Genomic DNA, 15,839 nt, shown 5'->3' on the forward strand with positions numbered 1-15,839 from the left:
ATTGAGGATTTATTTCATGGCTCAGATAGGAAAGGAATACTTGAAAGTCTGTACAATTCTATTTAGTGCTTTATAAATTTATAAAAGATGAAGGAGACAGAGCAAGGAAAGGCAAAACAAGTAATAACAGCAAGTCAGCTTCTCCAGATTGATGAGAGCTGTGTCTCACTGACTGATTTCTATCAGTGCTCTCAGCTGAGAAAGTTGCCCAAGGGCCTCCAAGGAACAGCAAAGTACTCCAGGAGCCAAAAATCTCTCCCTGACCCAGCACTCGACATAGCACAAGCACCATCCTTCTGATAAAAGCAACACCAGCACTCGAAAATTTAGCTGGTTTTAAATGCAGAGGAGCCTGCTACAGAAGGGAGACATTAACTCCATGTCTCTGGGACAGCTTTACATAGGACATGATGTCCTACTGACTTCATGATCATGTTGAGGATAAGGTTTGAAGTGGAAAAACCCCACTCTCTTCCCTGCTGGAAAAGGGGAGTTATCCTGGCCATTCCCTCAGAGGCACTGACTGCATCAGTGCAGATCATTACCAAAATGCAGCACAAAATGACACTGTGCTGGATCACAGTGTTCTTCCTCCACTAAGCAGCTCCTCTTAGCAGAGAGCCAGCTTTGACAGCTCTAAGGACCAGCCAGAACAATTCCCATCACCTTTCTCCCACTGCATTAAAACTAAAGCCTTCTAGCCACAGGTGAGCAGAAAGCCAGCAACAAATCATTTGAGTATTAGAATGAAAAGAACACAGGCTTTCAGCAAATACTTTATTTTTAGAGTCTAATTGCAGTCATGTGCTCGAGTGACACTGCTGGTGCCACACTGCTCCCACTCGATGGAAAAGAAGGGAGTCCCTGTTTTACTTCAGACATGGCACAGCCCCAGGGTTCAGTGAGAGTCACCTCAGGAAAGCCCAAACATCCCCTTTCAGCTCAGTTACAGGAAAGAACTTTGAGCCTCAGAACCCATGAGGTGTCCTAAGGCTCTGACCCTGAAAATGCATATAAATCCTGTGTGCTGCTATCTTCCCACCCAAACTGTCCACTTCTGCTCCTCTGCTGCATTTTATACATCAAGCAGCCAGCAGACTACACAAAAAAAAGAGGGGAGCAAACCCTGCCCAGATGTGCTGTTTCAATCACAAGCTGTGAAAGTGATGATTTCTCTCTTCACACCACCACAAACCACCAGGCAGGGAGGAAACGAGGCAGGAAACCACATGAAAGAGCCCTGTGAGACAACGCCTCACCCCGAGCTCTGCTGCATCCCTGAGCACCGCCAGCAGCAAAGCAGCTCCTCAGGGAATCACCCACAGCCATTCACAGAATCACAGAATCACTGGGTTGGGTTGCAAGAGACCTCCAAGACTGAGTCCAACCCAGCCTTAACACCTCAACTAAACCCTGGCACCCAGTTCACCAACCTTCCTTCCATGCAGCAGCAGCAGGACAAGCAGGAGCACCGCAGGTACTTACCAGGAGCAGGAAAGAAATTAGAAATCCATCTATTACCTCTGCCAAAGGAATCTGGCGCTCGCTGTGGCTGCAGAGGTCCCGAGGAAAGCCGCCACCAGGAGCCTACGCCGGGAGCCGGGGTGCGGGGCTGTCCCGTGGTAACGCCGCGCCACCGCCGCCAGCCCCGCGGCCACGGGCAGGAAGCGCAGCCGGAACATCCTGCGGGGCGAGAGCGCTGCTTTAGCAAAACAACCGAGCTTCCAAGTGCTGCCTGTCCTAAAGCAGGAAAGGTTTCACAGAATAACTCACGGGTGTTTATTACCTGTTCTGAAAGAGGCACATAATCTGCCTAATAAACAGTTTAAATACCTGTGAGTGTTAGCTATTGGCACACACCTGGCTGTCACATCCAACCGCTTGTCAGCGTTATTCCAGTTCCTCAGCCTTTCCCCAAAACCCTCAGCAAGAGGGAATCTCAGCTTGACTGTGGGACTGTGGACTCCACACCTCTGCAAATGTTCAAGGCCAGGCTGGATGAGTCCTGGAGCAACCTTGTTTAGGGAAGGTGTCCCTGCCCAGCAAAGGGTTGGAACTCGATGATCTGAAAAGTCCCCAACCCAAACCATTGCATAATTCCATGAAATATCTGCAGCCCATCTCTCAATTTCCAAGGCATGCAAGACAGCAGGCAGACCTGATAAGCAACTACAGCAGGTAAGAGGCATTTGGCCAGAAGCAAAGTCACAGCTGCATTTTAAAAGGCAAATTTAGCCAAATAACAAGAAAACCTATCAAACAAAACCCAACCCACGCATTTAAATTTTCCTAAGAAAACCCTACTGCTCTTAAATCCCTTTTTTTAGCTAGCCTGGAGCAAAACATTTATATGCAACTGTAAGTACAGGACAAATTTCAAAGTGTCAAAACTTATAAAATACAATCCATACCCCATTACATGTCCAACAGAACAGAGACAAATGGGAAAGCAGAGCTACAAATCTAAACATAATTACAAGAGAGGAAAAGGAACCACAGAAACGCCACCTCATCACACACCAGCTGCAGGAGGCAAAGCAATTTTGGTGGCTCACAGGATTGAAGGCAAAGGGAAAATGCTGCCTTGGAAAAGAAAATCTGCTGTGTGTTCTTGTGAAATAACGGTTTCATTTCTGAGGCAAATGCAATTTTTTCATTCACAAGGTCAGCCTTAAAACTGGGAACAGAATGGCAAAGGAATTCCCAAAAAAACCACAGAGCAGAGGAGCAGCAGCCTAATTTTCCCTTTTATTCCCCATTCTACTCACATATTCCCAGGCAGTGAATAACCACAGAATACAAAAATAAAGCCACAACTGTTGTTTTCTATTTGCTTCTGCAACACAGGATGCCACCACACCATTCTGCTAAATCATTCACTTCCAAAAATGAGGATCCTGGGACCTGTCTGTGCAAACACCTCTCAGGTGTGTGGTGTGCTAGGCCATTCCCACCGCAGAGCTGGATAGATCAGTGCCACTTGCTGCAGGTCAGGATTCCACAATGGAGGGATGCACAGTTTGGGATGGGAACAGAGGAGGAGAGAGGGAAATCACATCAAATATTCAGCAGATAATTCTGAGGGCTGGAGCTCAGTATCTTTTAAGGCAAGAGGTGGGGGAGAAGGCCCTGAAGACTTCACGGCACAGTAAAAAAGCAATGAAAAATCGTTAACAAATCCCTCAACAGTGGGGTTTTTCCCTATCAGATTCAGACTTTTGCCCAGTCCTGGGACAAGGGAGGTGGGATGGAGCACAAGAGATGGTGGAGGTGGCAAAGCCACTGGCTGCCCATCCATCTCCACCACACAAATTTCAGTGCTCACAGTGAATCCATCCAAACAGCATCCCTTTGATATTCATCTGTGCTCCTATTAAGATTGGCATTATGGCTTTGTTTATTCCTTTTCAAATAAACAGGTTTAAAATTCAAATGTTAATAGAATGCAGCCAGCTAGCAGCACTGATCCTCCAATCCTCTCCAGCTCTGAACAACGAGATGGTTATGAAAAACAACTCTGATTTCAAATTTAAAATTATTTCCACTCTACACAAACCTGATGTTCCCATTTCGTCTCCAGGGATGAATTTCTGTTCCATATGCAGAGGAAAATCTGCATGTGTTCCTTTCCCCAAGGAGCTATCCTTGCCCTTTCTAGGGCTCCCCATCCTAATTACAGCTTTATATTCCTAACATGTATTGGATAAGGGAAGTATTGCCAGTATCATTTAACCAACCAAAATGAAAATTAAGCCCCACAGCATTCACTTGAGAGCTTGAAGAGATTTTTTACAGCATTTCTGATGGTTTGCTTTAGTACTGCATAAATGTTTACTCTGCCTGAGCCTTAAGAAACACTAAACTATCTGCTTTGTCCAAGCAATCTCCATCCTTGATTCTGCTGGGATGTTTACCCTGAGTGTTCACTTGGTAGCAACTGCCTGAGAGATCTGAAAGCAGCCATTTCTCACAACTGCCCTAAAATAAAGAGCATACTTATGTCACAGCAATTAAAAAAATCCCTTTGGAAGCTGAATTTTCCATCTGCAATTTCCACAATCTCTCACAATTTTCTTTTTTTAAATCAGAAGTGCCATGATATTTGGTATATTTGTTTAAAAACTCCAGGCACTGAAGTCAAGATCACTTGAGAAAACTGATGCTCACTTTTTGAAAGACTAAAAATAAGCATCTTGCCCTGTGCAGCAACAAAAAACTCAATACCACAGTCTGAGTAGGGCAAAGAATAAAACTGAGATCAAGTATAAAACTCCCATCAACTGATGTGATTACAGCTTACAATAAGAAGCAATCCCAATTCTTGAATGATTTACTATAATAAAATATTATTTTTCAATAGGATACAACAAAGTAGCTCAGAGGAAAAAAAACCCCAAACACTTAGATTTTATGTTTGCTTATTTTCATTATCTTGGAGTTACCATGATGTTCTAGCACTACAGCTACAAGGAAATCTGTAGATTGTATTTATGTTTCCAAGAGATAAGCCAAGCTTACCTTAAATTCTTGCTCAGAACAGCTCTGTAGTTACTTCCAGAGGTTGAATCAATATCCTTGGACAAATGAAACAGTTGGGGCTTTTTTTTCCAGAACAGAATGACCCATCTACTTTTATTTATGCCACAATTCATAGGTGGATTTTTCAAAGAAGAGTCAACAGACAGACTCAAACCCACTAGGAAAACACCACTTCCAACCCAAAACAGGCTCCATTCAAACTGAGACCACCCAGGTCAGGTGAAAAGAAGAAATGCAACATTATTTCAACAGTTGCATCAGTTCTGGCTAGATGTGGGCATATTTGATATTTGATTTTGATGTGGAAATTTTGATTTCCCCAAACAATGACCCTCTGTCTCCCAATCTGCTCTCCAAGGAAACTGAGACAAGCTGTCCACCCCTGGCCTTTCCAAGCCCTAGATTTTTCCAGTGCAGAAAAGAATTGGAAGATCCCAACTCTTGCATCCTTTTTCTGATACCAAAAGCAGAGAAGAAAAAGACTTGTTCCTGTTTTTCCAGCCCCCTAATTAGCTCATGATTCCAAGACTGAAAGCACTAAGCAGCTCAGCCTGGGGAAAAGGGACTTCCCACACTTGGGTAGCCCCCAGCACTGAACTTTCTGCAGACCTTTTGGGGACTCTGAGCTGATGAAACACTCAAAGCAGCATTTTGATGTCAAAGCTGGCCTTGGCAGCACAAGCATGTGAGAGGGAGAACAGTAATTCAAGAAGCCAATGGGTGTTGAATTTTTCATCACAGAAGGGGTCACAGGCACTTATTTGAACAATTTTACTGGGACATGGTAAGCCCATGAATTGGTGCAGAATGTCAGTTTTAAATTTAAATATACTGCTATGCAGGAAGATTTCTGAAAAAAAAATTGTATTTAGGAGGCACTATTTAGGCATAAAAACTCCTGCAGAGACTGGCTGAGATGGAGTCACTAAGAACTCAAAGAGCTTTCTGGAGCTGTGTGTTTATTAAAAAGCCAAGTTTGACGTTGCCAGAGCACATCAAGACATCCTGACCCAACAGATGCTGTAGGAAAATTCCTCACCTGTTCCAATCTCAGCCCCTGACTGTCAATTATCCCTCAGCCCTGCTCACTGAAGCCAGAGCCAACAGCAGAAGAGTGAGGGTAACAGCTCCCAGCTCTCCTGTCTCCATCTTCTTGAAAGGATTGGGAAGAGGGTAAAGAAGAATTAAAATGGGGAAAAAAGCACAACAAATCCAATGGAAAGGAAAAGTCAATATGCAAGGGAAAGGATGAAGCAATCAGGAGAGACGTTTCACCATTAACACTGAGATTCATAAACCAGGGGGAAAGAAAACCTCATAGCTTCAACCTTCCACCAAAATCAGTTATGACTTCTTCCCAGAGCAGCTGTGGCTGCCCCTGGATCCCTGGCAGTGCCCAAGGCCAGGTTGGGCAGGGCTTGGAGCAGCCTGGGATAGTGAAAGGTGCCTCTGCCCATGGCAGGGGTTGGCACTGGATGGGCTTTAAGGTCCTTTCCAAGGGGAACCATTCTGTTATTCCATGCAATTTGTATAAGAATAACTCCTGAAAGGGTGCCAGGAGGTGCATTCCAGCTAATGAAACACCTGGATCCCCTCTTTCCCCCATTTCCAAGACAGACCCAAGAATTCCTGCTCTTTTCCCTTCCAAGTTTTCAGCTTGCCGAGCACAATTTCGAGAGAAAGGATTTCACACCTTACTGAAGTTATTAGCCTACCAAGACACATAAATCAGTTTTGGGAAAATGAAATCTAGCAGCAAAAGTAATTTGTCCTCAGGTAGGAGATTGGGGCAATACTTGATCCCATTAATTTTGCTGGAGAGGAACCACATTTGTTTCAGAGCACGATTCAAATGGATGTAGAGTCTACCAAGTATCAATCAATGCAGAAACCTAAGCCTTGGCCCAGCAATTTCTTTTTAACTGTCATTGCAGTAAAGTTTCACCTCTTCCTAAAATCCTTAGCCCTGGAAATGACCAATCCCCAACTCCACAGCTCTGTAACTACACCAGCCATGGCTCAGGGATGATCAGTGACATCCCTCCCCTCGTGAGCTGCTTTATTCTGCCAAATAATTGCACTGATTTTCAGGGATAAGGAGAGAAGATGATGCATTGCAAACACAAAAGCTTTTAGATTTAGCTTTAATAAAGCATTTCTAGAAATTGCAGCTGGATTATTTATAAGGATGTAGGGCAGTAGCTGGCTTGGGCTTCCCTTGAAAGGGAGGCAGGAGTGTTTACATGTTGGGGAAAGACTCTGGTGCCACTGAACTGGCAGAAGAAACTTTGTAAACTCAACAGCAACCCCAAATTTCACCTGCAAGCTGAGTCGCCAGAGGATCTGAGAGTGGATGGATGCAGCCACCATGAAGCACAGCTTTGGAGACACAAATGAAAAATGAGTGTACCCAAACAGAGTAAACTGGGCCCATCTGTTGCAGCAGCACTGAAAACAGCACCCCCAGCAAGGCTGCACTATTTCCTTGCTACTTCAGACTGTCAGACTCCAGCAATGCACTGTAGGTTTCTAGGAGGCAGCTATAAACTTGCACAGAAACAAATGCCAAATGCTGCTTTTTCCTGGTTCAAGCTTCCCTTCCCTTCCTCCACTCAAAAAGCAGCACATTCCTTGAGCTTTTCTACCTAGAAAGCACTACAGTAAACCCCAACCATGAAAAGCTCCCTAAAAACACCTCCAGAGATGTCAGAGGTAATTCAGAAGAGCTGTAAAAACAAAAACCAACCGAAAAACTTCTCACCCCTTATTGAGGATAACAATCCTGCTTCACAAGCTATTTCTACCCTACTCAGTAGTGTGAAATTTTCTTTTTCCAGTTGCTATTCTCAAATAATCAGGCTGCCTTTGCAAACCAGCCACTCCAGCAGATGCACCAGAGCACAGGTATTTCCATACTGATTTGAGGAGTAAAGGATCACCAAAGAACTGTTGGCAGAGGGGTAGAAAACATAACGTGTCTGCCTTCTCCTATAAAAAGTTACAGCCAGCAGGAATGCATCTGCTTAATGGCCTGACTCATTTAACTTGCCTTGCACAATCTGTGCCCACAGGGCATGATTTCTCTGAGAATTCCTAACTTTTCCACAGAATGGAGAGACTCTCCTTGAAGCTCCATCCAACAGTCATCCACCTGCATGTACCTCACAAGAAACAAAAAGTATCTCAGAGTAGTCACATTCAAGAAATGTTTATGGCTTACTGGGCTCCAAGAAAACCAGTGTTAACTCCTAATGAATAAGCATAAAAATTAATTCTGGAAAATAAAAATTTAGAACAAAGCAAAAGCCTCCCTAGGCTGACAAGGTGGCAGTTTGGCAGGTTTGAGTTACCTGCAGATACAATTCCAGCTCCAGAAAGAGACAAAGGTTTTTTGAAGGGTGACAGACAGAGGATTGTCTCAGAATTTGATATGGTGAAGTCTGAACTCCTCTCTGACAAGGAGGAAAAAGATTTGTGAACCGCCCAAGAACCTGAATGTCACAATGTGGTAATTCCTCCCTGGCTGAAGTTGCCATTTAAACAGAAACATCACCTACAGCCACATCCTCCTTAAGAAAATGCTTCTTCCTGGCCAAAGAGTTATGCTTTGGTGCCTTTCTTTTCTATACAAAGAAATTTAACTTAAAAACTTACTGAAACAAACAAAAAACAAAAGCACCTGTGTTTCAACTACCAGATGGAGATCATTTGGGAAATCAGGAAAAGAGTACAGCATTGTTTTTCCCCCAAAAAGGAAAAGCAGATCTGAATCACTGCAGTTTCTTTTCCAGCAACACATTGTTGGATAGCTTGGAACTTCAGAGAGGAGAAAAGAAGATGGATAAGCCAGGCTAGTGCCTTGTGCTTTTAGAACACAGCCTGAGGAGCTGGGTTTCAGCAGGAAAAAGCCAGCAGCAAACACTTGGCTCCATCCAAGGTGGACAGGCAGGCAGCACACCTTAGGTCTGTACAACTGGGATTTTTGTGACAAAAACCCCACTGCTCTTCTAGCTCCTGAGGCAAAAACGCCAGAGGCGAGAAGTTCGCACCAAACAAAAGAAAGCACAGAGATTCAAGTGGTGGTACAGAGCACAGCTGGTCCATACAGACACTGGGGCTGGCGTGTGTCAGCACAGCAGCTTTGTCTGCACCACAGACAGGCCACGAATTCTGGAGCCACACAGATTCCCAGGGCTCATGTTTCAAGCACAGGTCAGCTGCAACTCTTCTTGTCTCAAACCATGACCTTCTTTCTTGTTGTCTACATGAGGATCTCAGATTCCATGTCACAGAGCTAAAGTAAGAGAAACAACTAGGAATTTCAGCTTGAAAGACCTTGGAGACCCAGAAAAAAATCCCCAACCCAAACCTTGTGCTAGCCTCAGAGCAAAACTCCCAGTTACAACCACCAGTGCTTTGGTTCTTCCAACCTTGTCCTGCCCCACAGCCACAGACAAGGAGCTCTTCACATGGTGGGACTACGATTAAAAGCTGCCCTCAAGAGAGGTTAAATGCAGAATGCACAGAAGCAAACTCCACAGCAAGTTTCTCTGGGGAAAAACAAGTCACTGTACTCACAGACAGGGCAGGAGACAAACAGAACCCAGGATTTACTACCCAAGGACTTTTCAGGTAAGTCCACAGAAGCCACAGTAAAACAATTCATGATCTAACAGTCTGTTTTTGCTCTTCTAAAGTGTCTTAAATCTAAAACTAAGAGGTGAGGCTGCCACAGGTTTTGGATGGTGTGTGCTTAGGGAGACAAAGTGCCTTAGGCTCTACTCACTTTCTGCTATCAGTCTGTGTAATTTTTACTTGAAGTGTCAAATGAATCACCCTAAAGATAAATATTCATCCTCAGCCTTTCAGTACCAACAAAAGAGCCGCAGAATGATTTTGGACAAGGACATGGAGCAAAAGCACAAGGGGGAATGGCTTCCCACTGCCAGAGGGCAGGGATGGATGGACATTGGGAAAGAATTGTTCCCTGAGAGAGTGGGCAGGCCCTGGCACAGGGTGCCCAGAGCAGCTGTGGCTGCCCCTGGATCCCTGGCAGTGCCCAAGGCCAGGCTGGACAGGGCTTGGAGCCACATGGAATGATGGAAGATGTTCCTACCCATGGCAAGGGTGGAACTGAATGATTGTTAACAGCCTTTCCATGATTCTGTGTTTAAGAGGGAGCCACACCATTGATACCACACTCTTTTAGAGCAATTCAGCTCAAAAAAGAAAGGCAATATTCATCTCAAAGGTGTACAACACCCAAAAACCCTGAGTAACTGTTTCCTGCTAAATTATCCCAAACTACACCATCCCACCCAAAGTCACACCTACACCAAGACACTTTTTCACTGGCACCCCTTCAGTGTCCCAACAGGAAATCACAGCACCTGGAATTAATATAATTAAGGTTATTTTTATTGTTGTACCCAAGCATCCTCAGCCCCCCTGCACTGAGCTGAGTTAAAATATTGGGCCCCAATATGTCAACTGGGAATTTGGGAAGAACAAACCAAGTATTTCCATATCCCAGCTCACTTCTGGAAGTGTTACTGCACCAACTGCAACAACCCGATACAATGTGTTTTTACAACCAACTTAATATGATTGCTACAGAACTTATTTTGCTCAAGAAAATAAAAATGGTTATTGCCACATTCCAAATCTAAACAAGCTGATGGCTCCCTCAACTACCACCTGAAAAAAGTAACATTTCTGAGCTGCTGCTTCAAATGATCAGCAGGTCTTGCAGCCTGAGGACAACGGGATCATCTCTTAACAAACTCTGTCATGAGTTTAGCCAGGAACTTGCAGGGAGAAGTGACACACAGGGCATTCCAGAGGGTCCCCAGCAGGCAGACAGTAATGATGGAACCAAGGCACATCATTCTTTTTCCTCCAGGGCATGGCATTTCAGCTTCCTTGGTTCAGGAAAGCATTAAGGAATACCACAAAAGTTGCTGCAGAAAATGGGTCATTGGGAGAACAAGCCACTTCCACAAGGAAATAAAGAGGGCTGAGCTAATGCATGAGCTTAAGATTCACTGTAAACACCTTGCACCATCCCAGGTGGCTCCAAGGCTCATCCAGCCTGGCCTGGGGCACTGCCAGGGATCCAGGGGCAGCCACAGCTGCTCTGGGCACCCTGTGCCAGGGCCTGCCCACCCTGCCAGGGAACAATTCCTTCCCTTTATCCATCTAACCCTGCCCTCCAGCAGTGGGAAGCCATTAAATGCTCTGTAGCTCCAGATGGATAAATACATTGCTTCAGTACCTTTCATTAGCTGTAGTTATATTTTTGTTGGGGCTTTTTTTAATACCTCCCAGTGTTCAAACACATTTTGAGAGACCACTTCAGGCTTTTTTTGGCGTTGAGAGCTTTTCTACATTTTATGAAAGTGGTGGAACAGCTGAGGTTGGCTTGACAGAAAGCTCCAGGCAGACACTTCTTCCAGGGCTCAGTGTGCCCAAGAACTTGCACCAGGAATGTCAGCACAACTCTGTACACTGTAAAAAAAGGCAACTCATTTTCCTACAGCTTTGAGAAAAGCCCTAAAAGAACGCTACAGGACAAGAATAATTCTACACAAGGTATATTAATCAGCCAAATGATGATTTCACCAGTTAAAGCACCTGAGAGCAGGGAGCTGCACAGCCCAGCACTCAGCAACACCATCCTCACCTGTAGTGTATTTGCTCCCAGTTTGCAGGTCAAGAGGCCACAGGGAACACAGGGAAGTATTTCTCAGCTGGGGCCTGTTCTAAAAATGAGAAAGAAACATAATAAATATCATAACTTTGTGCTGCACCCAATTTCCCTCCTGGCAGCCATGCCCTGCAGTGCTCACACGTATCGACCTCAGGAAATGCATCTCAGACTGAGCCAAAAAAAGCCAGGAGGAGGAAAATGGTCAACAGCTGAATAAAGGAATTAAAGATAAGCCAGGCCTTTAACTCAAGCCCGAGCTGGCAATGAGGATTCTAAAGGAGAAACCTTCAAAATTCCTGCCTGATTTGACCTTCCCACGCCCCCAGACCCCACTAAGCACAGTCAGATTTACCATCTTTCCCAAGCAGCTCATTAAACTACCAGCAAGTACAGAACACATAAATCACGTTGTGATAAACATCAGGCATTTCTGTGCTCTGAGCAGTACATTAACTCAAATTCACCCTAAAGGTTTTCCGACACAAACTGCACATCAAACACAGCTGGGGCCATTCAGCGGAGTTAAAGCTTTAAGGAACCTCTATCAAGACGAAGTGGTTTGACTGAGCTCTAACACACGGCGGTAACTCACAGAGCCCGGGCAGCGCTGCCGGCGATCCCACCGCAGCAAGAACGCGGACCCGAGGCAGCGGCTCGCACGGGGGGAGCTGCCCAGAGCACTCCCTGCACGGCCCCCTCCCTGCCCCAGCCCCGCGGGGTCATGTCCCGGGGGAAGGCACGGTGTCACTGCGGGACGCCGGGATGGAGAAGCCAGAGGAACAGGGAATCCCGAGCCCCGTGTGTCCCGGAAAAGCTGGTTTTCCCTGGCAGCAGCTCTGTCCCAGCTCCGGGGCCTGGGACCCCTTAGCCCCGGCACCCAGGGCCCCTCACTCCCGGGGCCTTGGAGTCCCTCAGCTCCGGGAGGCAGGACCCTGCTATTCCCGGGGCCTGCGACTCCCCCTGAGTCCCAGAGCCCTGCTCAGACCCCGGGACTCCCCTCAGACCTCTGGCCCCATATTCCGGGGCCTTCAACTTCCCCGTGCCTTGGGAACCCCCCGCCCAGTTCCGGGCTCTGGCATCCACTCAGCCCAGGCTCCCATCAACCCCAAGGCCCGGAACACCGCAGCCCCAAGACCGTGGACTCCCGAGCCGTCCCCTCTCCGCCACCTACGGCCCCCTCAGGACCCCGCTCACCTCAACCCCGCCGCCGCCCCGCCCGCCGCGCGCGCGCTTCCGGGGACGGGGAACGGGGGGCGTGGTCTGTGATGCGGTGGGCGTGGTTACGTCGTAGTGGGCGTGGCCTCGGCGCCTGCCGGGCGCCGTGAGGGGCGCGGGGGTCGCCGCGGGTTTTGGGGGAGTCCGTGCGTGTGTAGGGGTTCAGAAACCTCTTTGTGTAGGTCACGAGAGGCTTTTATACAGCGTGTGGTGAGTGTTCATGCGCGTCCTGTATGTAAGGGCTGAGGGGATTGAGTATAGGGCCTGAAAGAGAGTGTGTGGGGCCTCAGGGGCTTAGACGTACTTGAAGGCCTGTATATAGGGTCTCAGGGGTCTATATATATATATATATGTGTGTGTGTATGTATGTATATATATGTGTGTGTATATATATATGTGTGTGTGTATATATATATATATATATATATATATTATGGGTTCTGTGAGGTCTGTATATAAGGTCTGAGGGTCCCACCTATCTATAGGTAGATAGATAGTCTGAAAGCTCTCTATGTAGGGTCTTAGAGGCCCAAATACACAGATAGAGTATCTGTGTATAGGTTCTGAGGGGCCCATATCTATTTATAGGTTCTGAGAGGTCTGTATGTAGTGTCTCAGGGGCCCAGATAGACAGACAGGTAGACAGAGGCTCTGGAAGGCCTGTAGATAGCATCTGAGGAGCCTATATACATGTATCTATATTTATATATATTCTGAAAGGTCTATATATAGAGTCTCAGGGGCCTATCTATGGGGTATGTATATATATATATATATGCTCTGAAAGGTCTGTATATAGGGTCTCAGGGGCTCATACCTGTAGGTCCTTCAAGGCCTGTATACAGTGTACAAGGAGCATATTTATAGGTCCTGCATGGCCTGTCTGTAGGGTCTGAGGGGCTTAGGTACAGGTCCTGAAAGGCTTGTGTGCACTGTACAAGGGGTGTCTCTGTAGGTCCTGGTTAGCAGGGCTGAAGGGCTTGTGTATAGGGCCTGAGAGAGGTATATGGGGTCTCAGGGGCTTTTATGTATCCATATAATCATAGAATGTTCAGGGGTTGGAAGAGATGTTAAAGATCATTTTGTTCTGCTGTAGACAGGGACATCTTCCACCATCCCAGGCTGCTCCAAGCCCCATCCAACCCGGCCTTGGGCACTGCCAGAGATCCAGGGGCGGTCACAGCTGCTCTGGGCACCCTGTGCCAGGGCCTGCCCACCCTCAGAGGGAGGAATTCCTTCCTTCTCCGGGGTCATGGGTAGGTGTGGCAGCAGCTGTGGCCCTGCCCAGTGGCCCAGGAATGGGATGGCAGCAGGAAGGGAAAGTGAGAAAGGCACGCCTGGGTCATGTGCACCTCGGCATCCAGATCGGAGGGAGGACTCACTGCTGAGGAGGCTAATTTTAGCTATTTTAATTTTAGTTGCTTCCAGATGCCTCTTGGGCCGGCTCTCCTCAGGCTTTAATGTACCCCCCATTAAAAAACACATTTTCCAGAGGCATAAATAGACAGTGATTGCTCTTGAGGAATCCAGGAGGCTGCTGAATCCTGACACTGCCCTCCCACAGCGGGAACGCTGCAGGGATTTTCAGGATGAACCTTTTGGTGAGGCTTAAGGGGATCCCAGAGGATTAGAGAGGTCTCTGTGTGGCTGAGGTCTGGCCATCTCCAGGTCCCAAAAAGGGGTGGGAGAAGCAGCCAGCAAACCCTGGCATCTTTGGGTAGCTCAGGTCTGAGCTGTGATGAGACAGGGATTGCCGTCCTGCCCAGCCCTGGGGAATTTCCCCCTATTTTAGGAATTGATCCTATTGCTCCATGAGAAGCTGGGCAGTGCTCAGCTTACAGAAGGTGGCCATCACCGTTCCTTTATTGGCAAGCAGACTCTGCCCCCCGTCTCAGGGCTGTGCTGTTTTATCTGCAGCACCCTGGAAGCACCAACCTTTCTTCTGAATAAAAGGAGATAAAAAGCACTTGGACCTGGGATCCTCCTGAATTTCCTCCTCCACCCATGCCTAATGCACCTGTGGGATTTTGCATCAGTCTCCAGGTGCCTGATTCTGCTGTCTCACAGCCCTGGACATCTGCAGGGGCAAAACTGGCTAATACAAAGTTTAAATAACACAGAGAAATTGATAAATCTATGGACTAAAAGATCATTTAGCTTTTTTTCTTCCTAGCTGCTTTATTTAATCCAAGCACTTTGGGGCATGGGCAGTTTTTCCAAAGTAGTGGCTTTGCCTATGGCTTATCCCACACTCACTTTCTCTTACATCAGTGTTTTATTTGCAGCAGGGAACAATCCATGCCTCTCTCAGCAGTGTCAGGATGGTTGATGAGGGTTTGAAGTTTAAGTTTTCCACTTTCCCACTGCAATAATATTAATTGCAAACTCTGATGTGCTTTTCTCCAGCCATTCTTCTCAGGAGCCGCTTTCCAATATTCAGCCAGCTGTAATTATAAGCACTGGGAGAAAGTCTTGTTAAATACATTTTTTTATTTAGGTTTTCCAAGAGTGGAAGATGCTTCTAGCAGGAGCTATTTGACATGAAATGAGAGGGTTTCATTTTGGTGCCAATATTCTCACCCCTCTCTCTCCTTGCACCTTGGGGAGCCATTCCCTGCTGGCTCGTTTAATTGCCTGGGGTATTGATCCCAGGGCTCACATTTAATTCCCATTTTTGTGCTTTGTAGTGAGTGCCCACACACTCAGCACGGGTTTGCTAATGAAGTTTTGGCCTTTCTGCTGCCCTCTGCCTTTGCTCCAAGCCCATCTTTCCCCACCTCTGTCAAATATTCCCTGGAAACGTGTAAACTCTGCCAAAAAACTTTACTTTGGGTCATTCCTAGCTCCTCTTTAATGATAAATAAATATCTAAATACAGAGTATGAATGGCTGGAGGAGTAGGGAATAGGAGAGAGCTGGGGCAGGGTCTGCTTGCTGTGCCCATCCCTGTCCTCCCTTGGAGCTGCTGGCACTGATCCCTGTAGGAAACCCCATGAGGAGGAGAGCACAGGCTCATCCCAAACATGTCTGTACTCCCCCAGGCAAAAAGAAGATTTGGGGTGGGTAGTTCATGGGGAGAAGAGGTGGCTCTGCCCCCAAGGGACCTTCCCCATCCTGGGCCTTCCTTCCTGCCCCTTTCCTGCCTTTCTAATCTTGCTTTTCCAGCTCGCCCAGGCTGCATTAAGCACAGTTTTGCCATTTTTAGGATTTTAGTCCCCCTGTTCTGGGATGCTGGGAGCTGTCCCAGGGAGAGGCTGATGTCGCAGAGAGGGAAACCCTGGCTGTGGTCCATGAGGTGACTCCTTTGCTGAGATGACTGTGGGAACATCTTCCACTGTGGAGTCATCACTGAGGGCTGTGCTACTCGAAATCCTTT

At 46.8% G+C, this 15,839-nt stretch overlaps 1 protein-coding gene across 7 annotated transcripts in view; it reads right to left on the reverse strand.

The window, feature by feature from the left end:
- The window catches only part of MICU1 (mitochondrial calcium uptake 1), an 87,259-nt gene extending 74,753 nt beyond the window's left edge, over positions 1–12,506 (reverse strand). For 4 of the 7 annotated variants that reach the window (XM_041468097.1, XM_041468095.1, XM_041468096.1 and 1 more), the window contains exons 1-3: positions 12,443–12,506; positions 11,222–11,300; positions 1,522–1,683 (exon numbers count right to left, since the gene is read on the reverse strand). In XM_041468097.1, coding sequence (XP_041324031.1) covers positions 1,522–1,682 — 161 coding nt within the window. In that variant the 5' untranslated portion in view covers position 1,683; positions 11,222–11,300; positions 12,443–12,506. Of the gene's footprint in view, positions 1–1,521; positions 1,741–11,221; positions 11,301–11,840; positions 12,330–12,442 lie in introns of those variants that run through there. The other 3 variants (XM_041468093.1, XM_041468094.1, XM_041468092.1) reach the window with 3 other exon arrangements.
- Positions 12,507–15,839: the final 3,333 nt, after the last annotated feature.

Source organism: Pyrgilauda ruficollis, unplaced genomic scaffold (genome assembly GCF_017590135.1).
Source record: "Pyrgilauda ruficollis isolate IOZ18807 unplaced genomic scaffold, ASM1759013v1 scaffold210, whole genome shotgun sequence".
Lineage (NCBI taxonomy): Eukaryota > Metazoa > Chordata > Aves > Passeriformes > Passeridae > Pyrgilauda > Pyrgilauda ruficollis.